This window comes from Peromyscus californicus, unplaced genomic scaffold (assembly GCF_007827085.1).
Source record: "Peromyscus californicus insignis strain IS unplaced genomic scaffold, ASM782708v3 Scaffold_17__1_contigs__length_78620276, whole genome shotgun sequence".
In the NCBI taxonomy this organism is placed as follows: Eukaryota; Metazoa; Chordata; class Mammalia; order Rodentia; family Cricetidae; genus Peromyscus; species Peromyscus californicus.
In genome coordinates, this window is record NW_026294469.1 from 2,811,001 (window position 1) to 2,827,851 (window position 16,851).

A 16,851-nucleotide genomic window follows, 5' to 3' on the forward strand; every position below is an offset into this window, starting at 1 on the left:
AACATGCACAGATGGGTGAGTTTGGGCAGTTTTCTGGTCTGGTGATCCCCAAGAATTGAGAACAGTGTGAAGTACTCAGGGTACTTACAAGCGGTCAGGTCTGTGCTAAGCTGGTGTTCGGAGTCTCCAGGATGACTTCTAGACCTTCCAGTGCAAGCAGGGGACCTGGTTATGTGACAGTTGTCCCCAAGTTCAGACTGCCTTCATGTGTAGGGAAAGCTGTTTGAGAGAACGGCTTATTATGATTTTCAGAGGGTATAGCTGGAGGTTTGTGTGCTAAAACAGAGCATCGAGCAGTGTGTGGGGCCGTTTCCTAGTGCCTTCCAGGTGTGTGTGCTCATTCCTTCTTCTGAGGACTGGGTAAGATAGGTACCTATGTTATCATTTTCTTGAGAGGGATGAGACACAGTGGGACTGTGCAACCTCAGCCAAAGAGAGTGAGGACAGAGGGTAGCGGGACTGTGTCCGTGGCTATGGGACAGCTCAGCCCACAGCACTTAGCCCCAGCTGGCCTTCCCTTCTCAACCACCCTTTTAGGGTTAGACTTGCTGTCTCCAGACTTTATGGTATTTATGGGAGTCACACCAGGGGTCACTTCCTGGGAACTTTGGTGACCAAGCTGTTGGGTGATGGCTTTCAGAAGGCTGTGAGGGATGCTCATTTACCCTATGGCATTAAATTCTCCAGGAGTAACTCCAGGCAGCAGTGGACAAACTCTCCCCCTCCCTATACTGAACCCAGGGCCTAATGCATGATGGGCAAATTCCCTACCACTGAGCCACAACCACAGCCTTGATTACTTGCTTATTTTTATTTTGAGGTAAGGTCTTGCTTTGTTGCCCAGGCTGGCCTCAAACTCACGATGCTCCTGAGTAATGGGAATTATGGGTATGTGCCACTGTGCCTGCTCTGGATAGAATCTTAAATGAAAAGTAATTTCCCCATTTGAGTATTTTTGTCTTTAGTCTGAGGGGCCTGTGAAAAGAGGGAGGAGTGACTGTTCCTGGTGCTGTACCACACACTCGAGCCCTCGGCACTCTCCCCACGGGGCCCATGCTGGCCGCCGGCCGCCTCCTCTAGTATTGGGAAGGGACTTGGGACTTTGAAGTGTTTGTCCCCAAGTCTAGACCCGGTGTGTGCCACCGTTGCCTCTCTCGGGGTGTCCAGTGTTTCTGTAAGAGAGTTACTCTTCATAGCATAAGGCATGTCATCCCTTCCCCCGTGGGTGACAGGACTTTGAAAACAGAATTTTCTTTCTTTTAAACTTCTTTTTAATCATGTATGGAGGGGTGGGTACATGTGAGTGCCGTGCCTGCAGAGGTCAGAGGCATCAGATCCCCCTGGAGCTGGAGTTACAGGTGACTGTGAGCTGCCTTATGTGGGTGCTGGGACCAAATTCAGGCCCTTTGCAAGAACCGTACATGCTTCTAACCCTTGAGCCGTCTCTCCAGGCTGCTCAAAGCTTTCATAACTGCTCCCAAATGTAGTTTGACTTACACAGTTGCCCGTATGTAACATTTCAGGAGAAATCATCCACTATTATTTTGATGGCTCTTTTTTTCTGGGCCTTTCCATTAGAAACACGGGTCTTTCCTACGGTAGGGCATCCATGTACCATGTCCCACAGTGGCTCTGCACACAAGAGTGCAGTGCAGGGTCCCAGTGGATACTCGGCGTCCTGAGCTGCAGATTCAGAATCCCTGTCATGGTCAGGGTTGTGGGAGGCTTTCAAGACCTCACAGACTCTCCAGGAAAAAACAAAAGCAGCCTGGGCACCAGGAACAGCCCAGTGGGAGGCAGTGCAGCCTGAGAGGCAGTGCAGCCTGAGAGGCAGTGCAGCCAGGGCAGACGTGTGCCTCACCACCTCCCCCCTCCCCCCAACCCCCGGCCTCTCCCACAGAAACACTACCATTGCAGTTCCCATGGGTCCCCCGGGCTTGCCAGGAATGCCTGTCTTGCCCAGGTGTGACTCATTTCCTCCAATAGGCTTCACATGAGCACTTCTCCCTGAGGGACCCTGGGCCACCTCTGGGGATCTGGGAAATGTAGTTTTGCCTGTGGTCTTTGCCACAGTGGTCCACTGAAGATTCCACTGGTTCACACTGAACCTGGGGAGGCCAGTGAAGCCTCCAGTCCAACGTCAGCCCCAGAAGGAATTCCCAAGGCAACAAGGATCCCTGAGAATTGCCACCCCACAGGTGTGTCCCCCCTCAAGACAACTGCAGATCAGATTCCAGTCACCCAAGGAGGGTCCTCCAGCACAGGGAGCTGTTTTCCCATGGGCCCTGAGCTCAGCTGCAGGTGACAGCACCTGCCCATCCAGTCAGTCATCCACTGACCCCTGAACTGCCCGCTCAGTCCTTCCCTTAACACTGACACTGGCCCCTCACCCCAGCTCAGATCTGTGGTTTCTTTGTGTGACTGTTCTGAGAGTCTCTGCTCTTGTCTCCTTGTCTGTGATATAACCTCCAAGAACACCCCCTTTCCCCAGCGACCCATTTCCTCCACCTAGGTCCCATCAACCAAACTTTACAAAACCACTCAAAATAGCAACCCCACAGCACATCTCACGAACCTTCTAGGGGGTGGGGAGTTCATACTTAATCTTCGTGTTGTTCTTCCTCGCTGAACCCGAGGCCCCTGCCCAGCCTCTACATAGACAAGGGTCCTTTTTAGACCATCTCTCCCCGTGGTGTCTCAGACCAGCAAGATGCCTGTGGATTCCTTGTCCGACTTTCCTTGCTGTGGGGATTTTCATCTGGAACACTGCTCTGTCACTCACTGACCCAGTCTGAAGGAAGTGAGCCTTTCTAAACAGCTTCCGGAGGCCCCTTCCCCACCCCAGTACCTCGCTGAGGCTCTGCCAAGAGCCTCTCTGGTGCCGTTGCTGAGGTTGGTGAACGTGCCCGTAGATGGATTTTAACTTGTGGACATGGACTCTATCTTAGTTCTCAGAGCAGCTGCAGTGCTCGGCATGGAACACAGCGAACACACCACTTTCACAGATAACTGGGTGGAGGGGGGGCATGTTTTCCAGGGCTGCATTTCCAGGCTTGGGGTGTTGCTCATTTCATGGGGGAGGCATAGCACTGGCCTACCAAATGCAGACAGGCAGTATGTTTTGGTGAGAGCCGGTATTCTGTGGAACCTTTGACCTGGCACTTGGTCCTTGGGGGCATCTCCAGAGAAACAGAAAGCTGGACAGATGGCCTTGAAAGGACTAACAAGGTGAACTGACGTGGGCCATGGTCCCTTGTTTCTCTCCAAGTGGCTTTGTCACAGCGACAAGAACTTTGCTAAGCCTAGAGTGATAGAGGGCCTCAAGCTACAGCCATATGCTTCTGGGGAACACCGCGAGGCCCCCCGCTCTGTGCTCACCAGCCAGGTGACCCAGTGTTCACACAGCCAGGGCAGACTGCCTTTTTGCCTCACTGGTATGGCAAGTATCCATGCTGAGCGTTCAGGCCTGTTGCTAAGGTCACGTGACTTCTGCTGTCTTTGCTTAGGCCCACTGGCTTTTGTCAGAGTTGGTGGCCTGAACATCTCTAAAACAGATCAAAAGGTAAATGGCACCTGCCCCCCCCCCCCTTGCAGGTCAGCACACTTTTCCTTCAGCTGTACCCTGCTTCTGTTTAAGTAACGGGCCTTTTGAGTGGAACTCAGCATAGGTAGAAGAGAGCAGTTTCCCAAGGTCGGTGCTGTGGAGAGGGGGCACTTCATCTTGGGGTGAGGTGACGTTCCTGCCTGGTCCTCCTTCCCTCATGCATCCCAGTCACACCTGGTAGTCCTTTCTTCTCTCTTTGTAGAGGTCCACGCAGCTGTCTCTGAGTGCATGCATTAGAAAGATGCGGGATTACTGACCTGCGTGGATGAAGAGGCCCATGGGTTGTGCCCATTTCTTTCAAATTACCCAGGTGTGAGGTGGATGTTCCACTGATAGTCCCCAAGGGTGGGTTACGCCTCACACAGCAGCAGACAGGCAGAGCCTAGTGAACAGAGGACTTCTGAGGACATGGAAGCCCTTCCCGGACATAAAGGCGCTCTTCTCGAGTGCCCTTGAGGTCATTTGTAAAGGATGTTTGAAATGGCGGATAACTCCAGCAATGCCAGTTCAACAAAGGCAGCGTCTTCAGATCAGACGGGAGCTCGAAGGACTTTAGCGACATCCTGTTAGCTGTCACCTCTCACCTCACGGTTCCCCGCTGTTCTGACAACACAAGTTTACGTGGAGTCCAGTCCTGAAGAGGATGGGGACAAGTCCACTCCTCCCTTAGCCGTCTTGGTGATCCGTGCCAATGGCACCTGAAGCCAGGCAAGGGGTGGCCCGGGGGATGGAGCCGGCAGCCGCTGGCTCCAGCTGACTCATCGTTACAAGTGCCTGCAGCGCCCACCTCTGGGAGCTCAGAGCCCCTGCCAGGCTGTGGTGACGCAGGAGTTCATCAGTGGGAGGTCCCTTCTGTCCAGTACAGATGAAGTCCAGCCTGGCTCTCGGTGAATGGTTCACAGGTACTATGGGTTCATCTTCAGGTTTTCTTTTATTCTTTAATTCTTTCCTCTCGGCACATGCATGTTAAAGCAAGTTTAGAAAATACATAAAAATAAGATCGAAATTCGCAAGCCAGACCTCAGCAAAGCCACTGCTAACATGTTGGTCCATTTTCTTCCAATCTTCTCTTTTCCCATCCTATGTTAGTGAAACCACTAACATAGGACACAACAGAGGTGGTTTTGATTTTTTGTTCAGACCCCACCTTTCACAGCGTGCAGGTTGGTGGGGTGCAGTAATGGGGAGGGGAACGGCTGTGGCCCATCTCTTCTCTGACTTAAGGGCTTATAAACCGCACCGTTCTCAGGAAGAGTCCCCAGTTTAAACTAGCTCCTCATTCCTCACCCTTCAGCGCGCAGTTGCCAAGGCCCTTACTCATGTCAGTCGTTGCCCACCCGCTTCTAGCACGGACCTGCAGTTAGGCCTGGAGACTCCCGTCACATAAAAAGACTTGCACACAACTTCCTGGACTCTTCCCTGCTTAGTAAACAAGTGTGTCATGTGTGAGAGCCCACAGAGGTTTCCTAGTGAGATCTGAGCTTGCCTTATCCAACAGGGCTGCATGAGGGGATGACTTGACCATGTGCATGGTTACCAGGTGTGTGGAAGGGTCTGCACTTGGCTGTGCGGTATGCATTGTTATAAAAAGCCCTTTTGAAGAGGCAGAAGGGGCCATTGGGTATTGACCCAGGGCCTCCTGAAGCTATCCTCCGCTTTCTATCTAGTATTTTCTTTTTCCTCTCTCCTCCTCATAGGAACCCTGTAAAAGGTAGAAGCTGGCCTCCCACAGATGGTTCCCTGAACAAGGACTTGGGTTTAGGGACCCCCACAGCCAGGTGCCTCCACCTGAGACTGCTCTCCTCTCACCCTCTAGCCCCTACCCTGCACCCCTGAGCTTTGGTGCCCCCACCATGGGACCAGGTGTGGAACCTCTAGGTGCTACAGAGGATCTATGGAGTTATAGAAACAGAGGAAATGGTGAACGCTGGAATGGCCCAGGAGAAAGGCTCAGTACAGTGAAGGAAGAGGCAGGTCTGAGAGGAAGGTAGAACAGTGTGAATTTGACCTTTCAAGCTGTTGGTTAAGGGTCAGTCCCAAGCCAGGAAACCAAGAGACTCAGCTTCCTCCAGTGTCTTTCTCCTCTTACACCCACTGGCCTTTTGCTGAGATGAGGCCAGAGCTCTGGCTTGTACTTTGGGGCTGGCTCAGTTACATTAGAGGCTGAAAGGGTGTAGTGTGGCCAATCCCCATTTATGATACTGCCTCCATTAGAAAGATGCATTCTGGTTCCAGACTGCCAGCTCAGGAAGTTTTGGAGCACAGTCCACTAGTGAGTGAGAGACAGTAGGCAGTGTGTTAAAGGTTATCCCAGCATTGTTTCTGTGCCTAAAGGAGTTGGCGTCTGTGCCCAAGGGCTTGTTTCCTGAAATATGCGACATCCGTGGGCGAGTCTGCCTAGGTGTCCGAGCAAAAGAAAGTGAGAATGACCGGGTGGTTAATGTGCTGTTTGGGGGTCTTGTGAAAACCAGGAAGCTAGAGGCTTCTGGCCAGGACAGCTCCTGTGGTATGGACACAGCCGTTTGTACGACAGTCCTTGGTTGAGCAACAGACACTGGATTCACCACTCACAAACACGCAGGCGTGGACTGCTCAGTGGGGTGCAAGGTGTCTCCGGGGTGTCCTAAGTTGTCAGCGGCTTCCACGTGGTGTTTGTGTCCTTAGCTTTTGGCATGAGGCAGTCAGATGAGGTCATCTGCTTGGGTTCATTTCCTAAAAACTGACCATTTTGTGACACAGAACAAAGTCTATTCTTAGAGAGCTTTCAAGCCTGCATGCACCCTGCCTGGTCGGGGCCACTCGCCCCAGAAACATCTCTTCTTGTGGAAAATTACACACTCACAAGCTGTTTCTTTCCTCACACCAAGTACATTCCCACACAGCGACTGGTTCTGGATGATCTCATGGTGAATCATTCCATTCTCTGGCTGTTTAAGAGCTGCCTTTAGACAAAGATTTTGGTGTAAGCTCCATGAAGACCCCTTCATTGTCTGCCTGTCGCCTTTCTGGGGATGACTTACCCATGAAGTGCTGGGTCTGAGGGGCCAAGATTTCTCAGCTAAAAGCTGCCCTTTTTTTTCTGTCCGCTCTGGCCTTGTTTGTTGACTTTGAACTCTGGTGGTTAACTGCCGCCATGTGAGCAGGTGAAACTGCACTTGAAGGGGCTGTGTTAGCTCTGCAACTATGGCAAACACTAGAGACAATGAACTTAAGTTATTAAGTCTCAGTCTGGGGCTGGGACATAGTTTGTGCAGGAAGACCTGAGTTCGATTCCTGGCGCCCCATGAAAAAGCCAGGAGTGGTGGTGTGTGTTGGAGAGGTAGAGACAAGTGGACCCCTAGGCTCTGTAGCCAGTGAGCCTGGCCCATTAGGCTACCTCCAGGCCAGTGAAGCACTGCCTCAAAAAGCAAGGTGGACTGCTCCTAGGAACAACACACAGAGCTGTCCTGTGGTTTTCACATACATGCACACGCACCCACACAGACATTTGCAGTCCATGCTTCACTCACTACAGGTGCTGGAACTGAGTCATGGATCTCACGGCAGGGATGCCCAAAAGGAGGGGGGTCTCAGTATCCCCTTCTAGGGCCCACCTCCTGACCTGAGGTCTCCCATTGGGCCCTACTCGGGACTCCACCACCTCTCGGAGTACACCAGGTGAGGGAGCAAGCTTTTTAGCACATGACCTTCAGGGGCATTCTAGATCCAAATTACAGCAGACTACAGATGGATTTCTTAACGCTCACTAGTGTCCTGGAGTCCCGCAACGTGTGATCTCTTAATTAAGACTCATTCACAAGTGGTATTTCCTTTGCTAATCCAGTTTTCAGAGCTCTGCTTTCTCCCAGTCTCTGTTCTTTTTGAAGAGTCTAGAAATCCTGTTAATATTTAATTAGCCCTTAAATTATTTACATATCCAAGTGTTTGAGCCATTGTTGCCCTTTGAAGAGCAAGTTCCTGGGTGGTGCTCGCAGATGGTCCCGTGAGTCTGCGCTTGAGGCACCATTAGAGATATCACCATGGGTAGAGGTCAGGACAGCCCAATCCTAGGAGCAGAAAGCTTTGGAAAGTACCTACTTGGATCACACATGCTTTTTCCCATCTACTTCCCAGGTGTAAGTATTCAATTATTTATTTTTTAAGTATTATTGTGTGAGGTGTGTGTGCATGATGTGGGGGGCACATATGTGGAGGTCAGAGGTTAACTTTGTGGGGGTGAGTCTCTCCTGCCTTTTACACATGTCCTGGGAATCACAATTAGCTCAGCTGGCTTGCATTATAAGCACCTTCACACACTGGCTCGCAATCACATTTTTTTAGATTGGTTCGTTGATTTTGCCTCTAAGGGAAAGAACCCTGAACTTCTTGTCTGGTGGGGAATCCTGTTTTCCTACCAAGATCAGTTCTGTGCATTAATGGTAGTCAGCCGAGCCTTTTAGAAAAGATAGAGTTGGGAGTTGGCCATGCAGTGGTTAAGGGAGGTGCATAACCTTTGAGAACCTGATAATGTAGGTTGACAGCTGGCTTTGATCGGGTGACTGAGGGGTGAAATATGATGTGTTTGCTTTATGCTGTAGCAGCTGAAGCTAAGACTGGGGTCTAGCAACTTTCCTGCTGAGGATTGTGGCACACTGCTGTGAAGAACGCTGCAGCCCCCAAATGAACCAACCTATTTTTCTTAAGCATATAAGTGCTGCTTGGCTGTCTCCCCCAAACATGCCTTCATCTCCTATTGTAATCCCCTCTCATCTTGCCCCCGCCCCACCCTGGCCCTCTCTCCAGCCCCTCCCATTCCCCCACTGACTGGTTCCATTGCCGGTCTTTGTCCTGCGTTTACAAACTGTTCAAGCTTGCATGGCCTGCGAATTGAGCTGAGTGGGGAGGCCAGTCTAAGCTGCGGTGTGCTCTGGAGCTGGGGCCACAGGGATTAGAACCAACTTGCTCATGGCTCTTCACCAGTGTTTTACGACTCCCGTGGAAGTAAGAAAGATCTTCTCCGACAACCTTGTAAACCATACTTGTCCCTGGGCAAACGTACCACATTCAAGCCTTACTATGTGCAAATCTGGGATACTGCAAGCGGTGCTTTTTAAAGACAGGGTCTCCTCTACAGGCCAGGCTGGCCTAGACCCCAGAGAGACCAACCTACCTCTGCCTACTTTAATGCTGGGATTATAGGCATATGCCACCACACCCAGTGCCTTTTTGGTTCTTAAAAACAGTCGGAGTCTCAGTAAATTAACTTTTGAACCCTACATATATCTGGGATTAAAAGAAGATCCTCTAGGCTTTTCAAAGAAAGTCCAGCTTGAATCTGCTTTCAATGGCTTCATCCAGCTGTTGCTCTGTGTTGTCCATACTGCGGGTTTAAGGCTGGCATGTGAGTCCACAGATATTTTTAATAACCATTTTATAAGATTTTAGAGCAATGATCTTAGAACACACTGGGATTCTACCCCTACTCTCCTAAGACTTTTGCTTAGTTCTTTTTCCCTGGATATTATTTTTAAAGATTGTTTTGGGTACATCCATGCAACTCACAGTTCTTTCCGCAGTCACCTCCAGACGGCAGCCGGCAACGCCCAGGCCTCTGTTGCTCTATCTGCATCACACACCGGGCCAAGGCAGTTATCTGTAATGTCAGGGAGCCCATTGTGAAATTGCTGTTATTATGTCAGTCAAGTATGGCTCCAAAAGGGCAATTTCCTGCAGTTCGTGCTAATATCGGGTTTCAGTGACATTTATTGGAGCACTTAGCAGGAAAAACCCAACCCAGAGAAGATGATCTGCACCCTTGTGCTTTCAGACCCTGACAATTGCTACCCATAAATTCAGAAAAGAAAATGGAGACTCGCCTGAGGATGGAGCCCAGCTGGTAGAACACTTGCCTAACGTGCACAAAGCCCTGGGTTCAATCCTCAGCACCACAGAAAACGGGGCATAGTGGTGCATGCTTGTGACCCCAGCCCTTGGGAGGTAGAAACAGAACGGCCAGAAGTTCAAGGTCCCCTCCTGCTATATAAGTGAGTTTCAAGATCAGATCCTAAAAAGACAAAAAAAAAAAAAAAAATTCAGTGATCATCAGAAAGTCATGAATGAGCTTTGTTTTCTGTGCTGTGACTCGAGGCACACATGTGTATATGCATGTGCTCTTAACTCGTTCCCACCAAGAACCATGTCCCGTTCCAGTGACAGCCTGAGAGAATACACAGAAACGTGTATCCCAAACATCACAAAGTACTGTTCTCGAGTGACTGCCATACGAGTGTGCCAGCTGCAGTTGAGAAGATTCTTTAGTTCTTCCAATCTGTTACCTCCCTCTCTCCCCTGACACAAGGCTGTTGAGAAACTCAGATCCCAGATACCCTCTCTTTCCAGTCTCTATGACTATATGAAGAAAGGCCTAGGGTAGTGTTCTCAACCTTCCTAACGCTGCGACTGCTGTGGGGTAATGCTCTTGTACACTGGTTTAATAAAACACTGATTGGCCAGTAGCCAGGCAGGAAGTATAGGCGGGATAAGCAGACAAGGAGAATTCTGGGAAGAAGGCTGAGTCAGGAGTCACCAGCCCGCTGTGCATGTAATGGCACACAGGTAAAGCCACAGAACACGTGGCAACATATAGATTAACAGAAATGGGCTGAGTTTAAGTGTAAGAGCTGGTCAGTAGGAAGACTGAGCTAATGGCCAAGCAGTTTTAATTAATATAAGCCTCTGTGTTTGTTTACTTGGGTCTGAGCGGCTGAAGACCGGGTGGGACATAGGAAAACTTCCAACTACATGCAACCCTTTAATGAAGTTCTTCATGTTATGGTGAACCCCACGATACAATTATTTTATTCCTATTTCATAACTGTTATGAATCTTAATGTAAATATCTGATATGCAGGATGTCTGATATGCAACCCCTGTAAAAGGGTCGTTTGACCCCCAAAGGGATCACTGCTCACAGGTTGACCCGTACACTGGTCATTGCTCACTGGTGTGCCCTGATACTGCCAGCAGTCTACTATAACACCCCTGCCCTGTGACTCCTCCAGGCCCAAAGATTGCCGAGGCCCTGTGCCACCTGCAGCTGTGGGTTTTGATTATAGCTGGGAACACTTAGTCTAGGAGTACCGATAGAATGCCAAGCCGAGGGAGCCCAAGGTCATCATTACCTCCCCACTGAGGGCCACCCTGCTCTTCTCATTGTTCCTCTGCCTCTAGGATGCCTGGCACATCTCCTCAGTGAGCTGTGGCCTGAAAGGTAAATATCCCTGAGGCTACAGACAGCAAGTGGCCAGGCTACTTTGGGGAAGAAAATGGGGAGACCCGGTCCACATTATTAAATACATTGCATGTGACTGTATGGTTTTATCATGGAAGTTACAAATGAATTGAAGCCACAGTCCTGACAGGAAAGCACCAAAAGTTAGCCCAATATGGTAGCCACTAGCCACGAGTGGCCATTTATATTAAGTTGATTAAAATTTCATACAATTAATGTGGGCATGGTGGTACATACCTCTAACCCCCACATTCTGGGAGCTGAAGCAGGAGGATTGTGGGCAAGCATAGACTGTAGAGTGAGACACACACACACACACATACACACACACACACACACACACACACACACACACACACACATACACAAAGAGTTCATACAACTGAAGAATTAACTTTCTTAACCAGATCATATTTCCCATGTGACCAGTGACCACTGTATGGGACGGTGCAGATGGAGAGCACCTCCAGCCTGGGAAAGGAGTTCTGTTGGGTGACACTGGTCCATCCTGAACCATAGATGACCCAAGGCATAGTTGAAGGTTGTCTTTATATTACTTTCTACTTGCCCTGGCCCTGGTCCAGGCACAGTGAATATTGTATTAGAAGGTATAATGACAAAGTGGGAAGCCAGGGGGAAACGCTAGCAGGTCACTTAGGTGGATTCCTGTGGGGAGGGAGGCAGGGTGGAGCCTCGCCTGACCTCTTTGTGGACCCAAATGTCCCTGGACACTTGGACAATTTCCTGGGTCCATATGGGAATCTCTGATTCTCTGCATAGGGATTGTGGGTCGGCTCCTGGGAGGAATCCTGTATGATACAGTTTTTGTTATAGCTTTTTTCCCTTGTGGGAAACACCGGGAAGGAGTGTGGGAAGAGGCGTGGCTGGTTCGACTCTGTCCACTGTGCTGTGCGCATTTAACAACTGACTGGAGCCAGGCTGTCCTGAGGACTCAGTAGTACGAACAACCCAAGGGCAGCTGAAGGGATTTGACACCAGACTACCGCTGGCAAATGCCTCAGTTTCTTTACCTCTGAGATGCTGTGCAGATGGAGCATGAAAGAAAACACTCCTGGAGGCCCTCTGCACACAGGTTGGCTTTAATAGTCATTCCCCTGGGTTTCTTGCCCCCCGCCGCCCCTCAGAAGATGACACCTACCTTTCTGTTAATGTCAGCCTTCGAGTTTTTCACGGTACCCATGCTGCCCCCAGCTAGTGCCACGGTGCACTGGCCTCCAGCTTGATTGCTGAATCCATTGAGAAGCACTGTGGGTAGATCAGTCAGGTGGCGTCCCTCGGGGTGGACCTAGCTCCAGGGGACCCGGTGACCTCCGAAGGCCCTGCTTTCTCTTTTTCTAGCATGCTCTGTCTTCCTAGCTGCTGGTTCAGCGCCAGCACAGCATCTTGAGAAAGCCACACACATAATCCTGGACACCCGAGTGCTTGAGGAGAGTGGTCTCCATCAGAGAGGACTTAGATACATCCGAAAGCAGATCCCTTGCCTAGAACATTCTTGAAGTCCTCATTTGGATGACTTCTGCCTCTTTGTTGCTTTTTTTTTTTTTTTGGTTTGGTGTTTCAAGACAGGGTTTCTCTGTGTACCCCTGGCTGTCCTAGAACTCACTCGGAGATCTGTGCTGGGATTAAAGGCGTGTGCCACCACCGCCCAGCTCCTTGTTACAGTTTGAGTCTTGCTATGCTCTGCTCCCAAACAGGGGAGGCGAGCTTGATGTTGGGAATCACATACATGGGGAGGGCTTGGAGAAGTACTGATTGACAATGTTCACGAGAGGGAGGGAGGGAAGGGGGAGGGAGACAGAGAGGAGAGAGGAAAGGTAGAGAGAGGGGGCGAGGGGACCTTATAAACTGAGAGTTCTGAGATTTGTTTGCCTTTGTCCTGTGTGACTTTGATGTCATTTTGAGCGAGGTGAGCCATCTCCTCTCAAGAAAATGGCTTCAAGAATGCAGCACTACTAGGTGCAGAAGGTCTGTGTGCTGATTTTGAAGACAGTCGAAGGAGCTGGGCCATGCTTGGCGTGCCCATAGATGGAAGCAGCGGCTGGGCCGGGGATGTCTGCTTTCCCTTCGCTTCCCCGCGTCACTCCCCAGCCCTCCTCCTCTCTCCCCTGGGTTGCTGTTGGCCTCTCCACATTACTGTCTCTTGCCCACATTCTCAGTCTCTGGTTATGGAGTCTCCATCCAGGTCCCGTGACGAGCATGCTGTCAGTCTAACGTGGACTTCACCAGCAAGCACTGTGTATCAGACAGAAGCTGGAAGGCAGTACCCAAACATGGCTGCAGTACAGAACCCTGGGGTGTCACAGAAAACCCTGGACGCCTTCTCCTGTCCTGTACTGACTAATACAGAATGCCTGGCCATAGGAGCCAGACTGTAGTAGATAGTCAGAAAGGCACTAGGTGACTCTGGAGAGACTCACCCTCTGACACAGTGGGTAATTCTACCTGGACATAGTCACAGTGACCCTATCCTGCATCACCAGGGTGGTGCTATGTGTTAGGAAGGACATTTAATACACAATCTGCTCTCTTGGTGGCCTTGACAAGCCTCAGTCTCCTCCTCTGTAAAATGGGTTAATGGTATCGTCATAACCAAAAGCATGACGGTGAAAGGCTTTAGAAATTGTGCCACAGTGTTAGAAGGCTTATGTCACTCCTGGGGCTCTCCTTTGACGAGAGGACACTCGCTGTTAAGGTGGTCGGCCTAACTACTGTGGCGTTGACCTTTCATTGCCAGCAATACCTGGTCGCTGTTGAAGTCATTGATTTGTCCCATCTGGTAAAGAAGTGTGGCAAGGAGAGGTGATCTTAGCAACTTCAAAAAGAAGCCAGCACTAGATCCCAAGAGACCCACTGTCCCCAGCATTCAGGAAATGCCCCCCTGTGTCTGAAAACACAGAGGCCACGCGGAGGGTGGTGGTAGCCAGGGGCTTCCAAGGCCCGCTTCCTCCTGACTGTTCTGTTCATTTGGATGTCACTTGCGTGAGAGTGACAGGAGAGCGTGACTCCCAGAGCACTGTTGCTACCCCGTCCCCCCCCCCCCCCCCGGGTCATTTCATCAGTGTGTCCGTGCTGTCATACGGCGAGTGTCATTCTTTGGGAAACACACAAAAGCATTTTCTCTTGGCTTGTGCTTCCTAGGGACCTGAAGTTGGATGGAGGGAGACAGTCAGCAGGGGCCATGAGCCTGAAGGAGATCATTGGCCTTGATGGTGTGGAGCTGGGGGCTGATGGGAAGGTAAGGTTTCTAGTGTCTGAAATTTTGCAATTGGTGCAAGGCCCAGGATGCAAAGGCAGAGAGCTAGAGCATAAGACTTACTTGCAAGGTCAGGGCAGGTTCCTCAGTGCGATGCATCATCTCACTCCAGCTCTGTGCAGACAGAAACCACCAAGCCAGTAACTCAGTAGAGGCGTGGCAGGAGGTCCCGAGGAATGTGCATTTCTGCTCACACTGTTTACAGCTGATTGTGCAATATTCACATACTTATAAACACATCCACATTCCAAGATGGAGTGATGGTTTGTGTATCTGTGAAAGAGAGGTATCAGTGAGCAATATTCCAGCCTCTAGTAAAGTTTTGGCTTCCCATGATCCCAAGAAGCCCCGAGTGCCTCCGCCCAGCACGGTGACCACTAAACTGTGTCAGTGTGGTATCCCGCTAAACAGTCAGATTTCACCCACAGTACAGTGAGCTGCTAAGTTGAAGTCCAAGGAGCAAAATTTGTAATCTGCTGACCTGTGGTAGTCTTCATTACAACCTCCCAAAAAGCCTGCGCTCCTGTGGGAGGCTCCCAAACAGCTGTCCTCACCCTCAGGGCATCTGTCAGCTCTGTCCAAGACACGATGCCTCGTTCAGGCTGTATGTGGGGTGCCTACAAGGTGCTCCTTGGGGCAAGTAAAGAGAAATAGGCTCCCCCATCTTCATCCAAAAGGGTGAGTGTTCACCTTGGAATGAGGAAGGTTGGGGCAGAGTGGAGGGTCATGGTCAGCACCTTCGGGGAAGTGTGAGAGGAGCCAGCGGCTCTTACCAGAGACTCTGGAGGCCTGGTGTGTTCCTGATCCCTCCCCTGGATTATAAGATGCAGTACATCATGTACCTTGTGCATGACACAACCTTCCAGCACATTCTGAGACAGTGCCTTGTCTGACACGCGGACATTTGGCCACCTACCGGGAGTAGACAGACCAAATGGGATCAGTTAGACTGCACACAGCTCGGAGGCTGTTCAGGTAAGGGTGGGGTATGAAAGTGGCACAAATTTGGCAAAAAGGAATACCAAACAGGTTGCATTTTTATTTCTTGTTTTTTTGTTTGTTTGTTTTGTTTGTGTTGTGTTGTTTTTTGAAATAGGGTCTCGCTGTGTAGACCAGGCTGACTTTGAACTCAGATCTATCTGCCTTGGCCTTGAGAGTGCTGGGATTAAAGATGGGCCTACCAGGCCGGGCTACAAGTTGCATTTTTCAAATCCCATTAGCTTCCAGAATTGCATGTTTTTAAGAAAGCAAACCTGGCCGGGCGGTGGTGGCGCACGCCTTTAATCCCAGCACTTGGGAGGCAGAGCCAGGCGGATCTCTGTGAGTTCGAGGCCAGCCTGGGCTACCAAGTGAGTCCCAGGAAAGGTGCAAAGCTACACAGAGAAACCCTGTCTCAAAACAAAACAGAACAAAAAAGAAAGCAAACCTGATCCAAGGGTAGCAACAGAGCTTGGCCAGAAAACAAGCCTGGCCTCCCCTGGACGTAACCACTGCCCTGGGTTTGTTCTTCCCTTTCAGACAGTGTCCTATACCCAGTTTCTATTACCCACAAATGCCTTCGGAACCCGGAGGAACACCATAGACTCCACCTCCTCCTTCTCCCAGTTCCGGAACCTGAGCCACCGCAGCCTCTCCATGGGCCGGGCCAGCAGCACCCAGGGGAGCCTTGATGCAGGTAACTTTGGCTCAGAAGGGTCTGGTGGCTGGTGGTAGGATGTGCCTCAGTTTACAGCACAAATAGGATCTCCTTTTGTGCTGGTTAGAGGAAGGGTCCACAGGGGAGGTGAGGGGCAGGCCTGAGGTGTGCTCTCAGGCCACAGACTCACACCCATACCACAGAAGACCTTTCTCTTAATTAGCTGCTCGGTTCCCAGCCCCCAGGGCCTACCTGTGCGGGGTGGGGGGTGGGGACAAAGCTGTAGCACTCCCCCCGGCCTCGGCTCCTCATTCACCTGTGTTCTGTGGCTGCACTCTGCGTTCTGTGTTTCCCCGTGCAGTTGGGTCCTGAAGTGCGGGTTGGGTGAGCATTTCCTTTGCAGTGCTCACAGTTAGGAACTGGGTTGGCTTTTGAAGGATGAGCCTCATACCCATGTTCGCCCATACATAGGTACAAGGATAAAAACTCTTACAGGGAAATTCCAGGTGAGGGGCCTAGGAACGGCTGGCAAAGTGCCTACCACAAAACACAAAGACCTGAGTTCAGATCCCGAGCACCCACATAAAAGGCCAGGCATGCACTGTGTGTGTGTGATCCTAGCACTGAGGAGACAGGCAGACCCTTGAGTTTTGCTGGCCACTAGTCTGGCAGTATTGGTGAACTCCAGGTTCCATGAAAGACCCTGTCTCAAAAGATGATAAAAAAGTGATTGAGCGAAACATCTTACATCAACCTCTGGTCTCCACACACACGTACACCTGCACACCAACTTACAAAGTCATGCTCACACTTACCACACACACGAAATTCCAAGTGAAGGTGAAGTTCCCTGGGTCAGCCTGCCCCTGTTGTAATCCCCCATCACCAGCAAAGGTCACTTGTATCTGTGTTTGCTGGTGGCTACCACAGTTGGGACATGATTCACACACAGCAGCCTGTCTAGAAGCATTTACCCAGGTCGTGGCCCTGAATGGTACAACTGGGTTTAGCAGTTCTCTGTGTCAGCTTAAAGAGCAGGCTGGTCTAGGACCATGTCCTGTGACCTA

General features: G+C 50.6%; 1 protein-coding gene across 4 annotated transcripts in view; it reads left to right on the forward strand.

Annotated features, from left to right (window-relative positions):
* Window positions 1–16,851, forward strand: part of Cables1 (Cdk5 and Abl enzyme substrate 1) — a 110,035-nt gene that overhangs the window by 74,833 nt on the left and 18,351 nt on the right. For all 4 annotated transcript variants that reach the window (XM_052741531.1, XM_052741532.1, XM_052741533.1 and 1 more), the window contains 2 exons: window positions 14,034–14,130; window positions 15,667–15,823. In XM_052741531.1, the coding sequence (XP_052597491.1) occupies window positions 14,034–14,130; window positions 15,667–15,823 (254 nt within the window). The remainder of the gene's footprint in view (window positions 1–14,033; window positions 14,131–15,666; window positions 15,824–16,851) is intronic.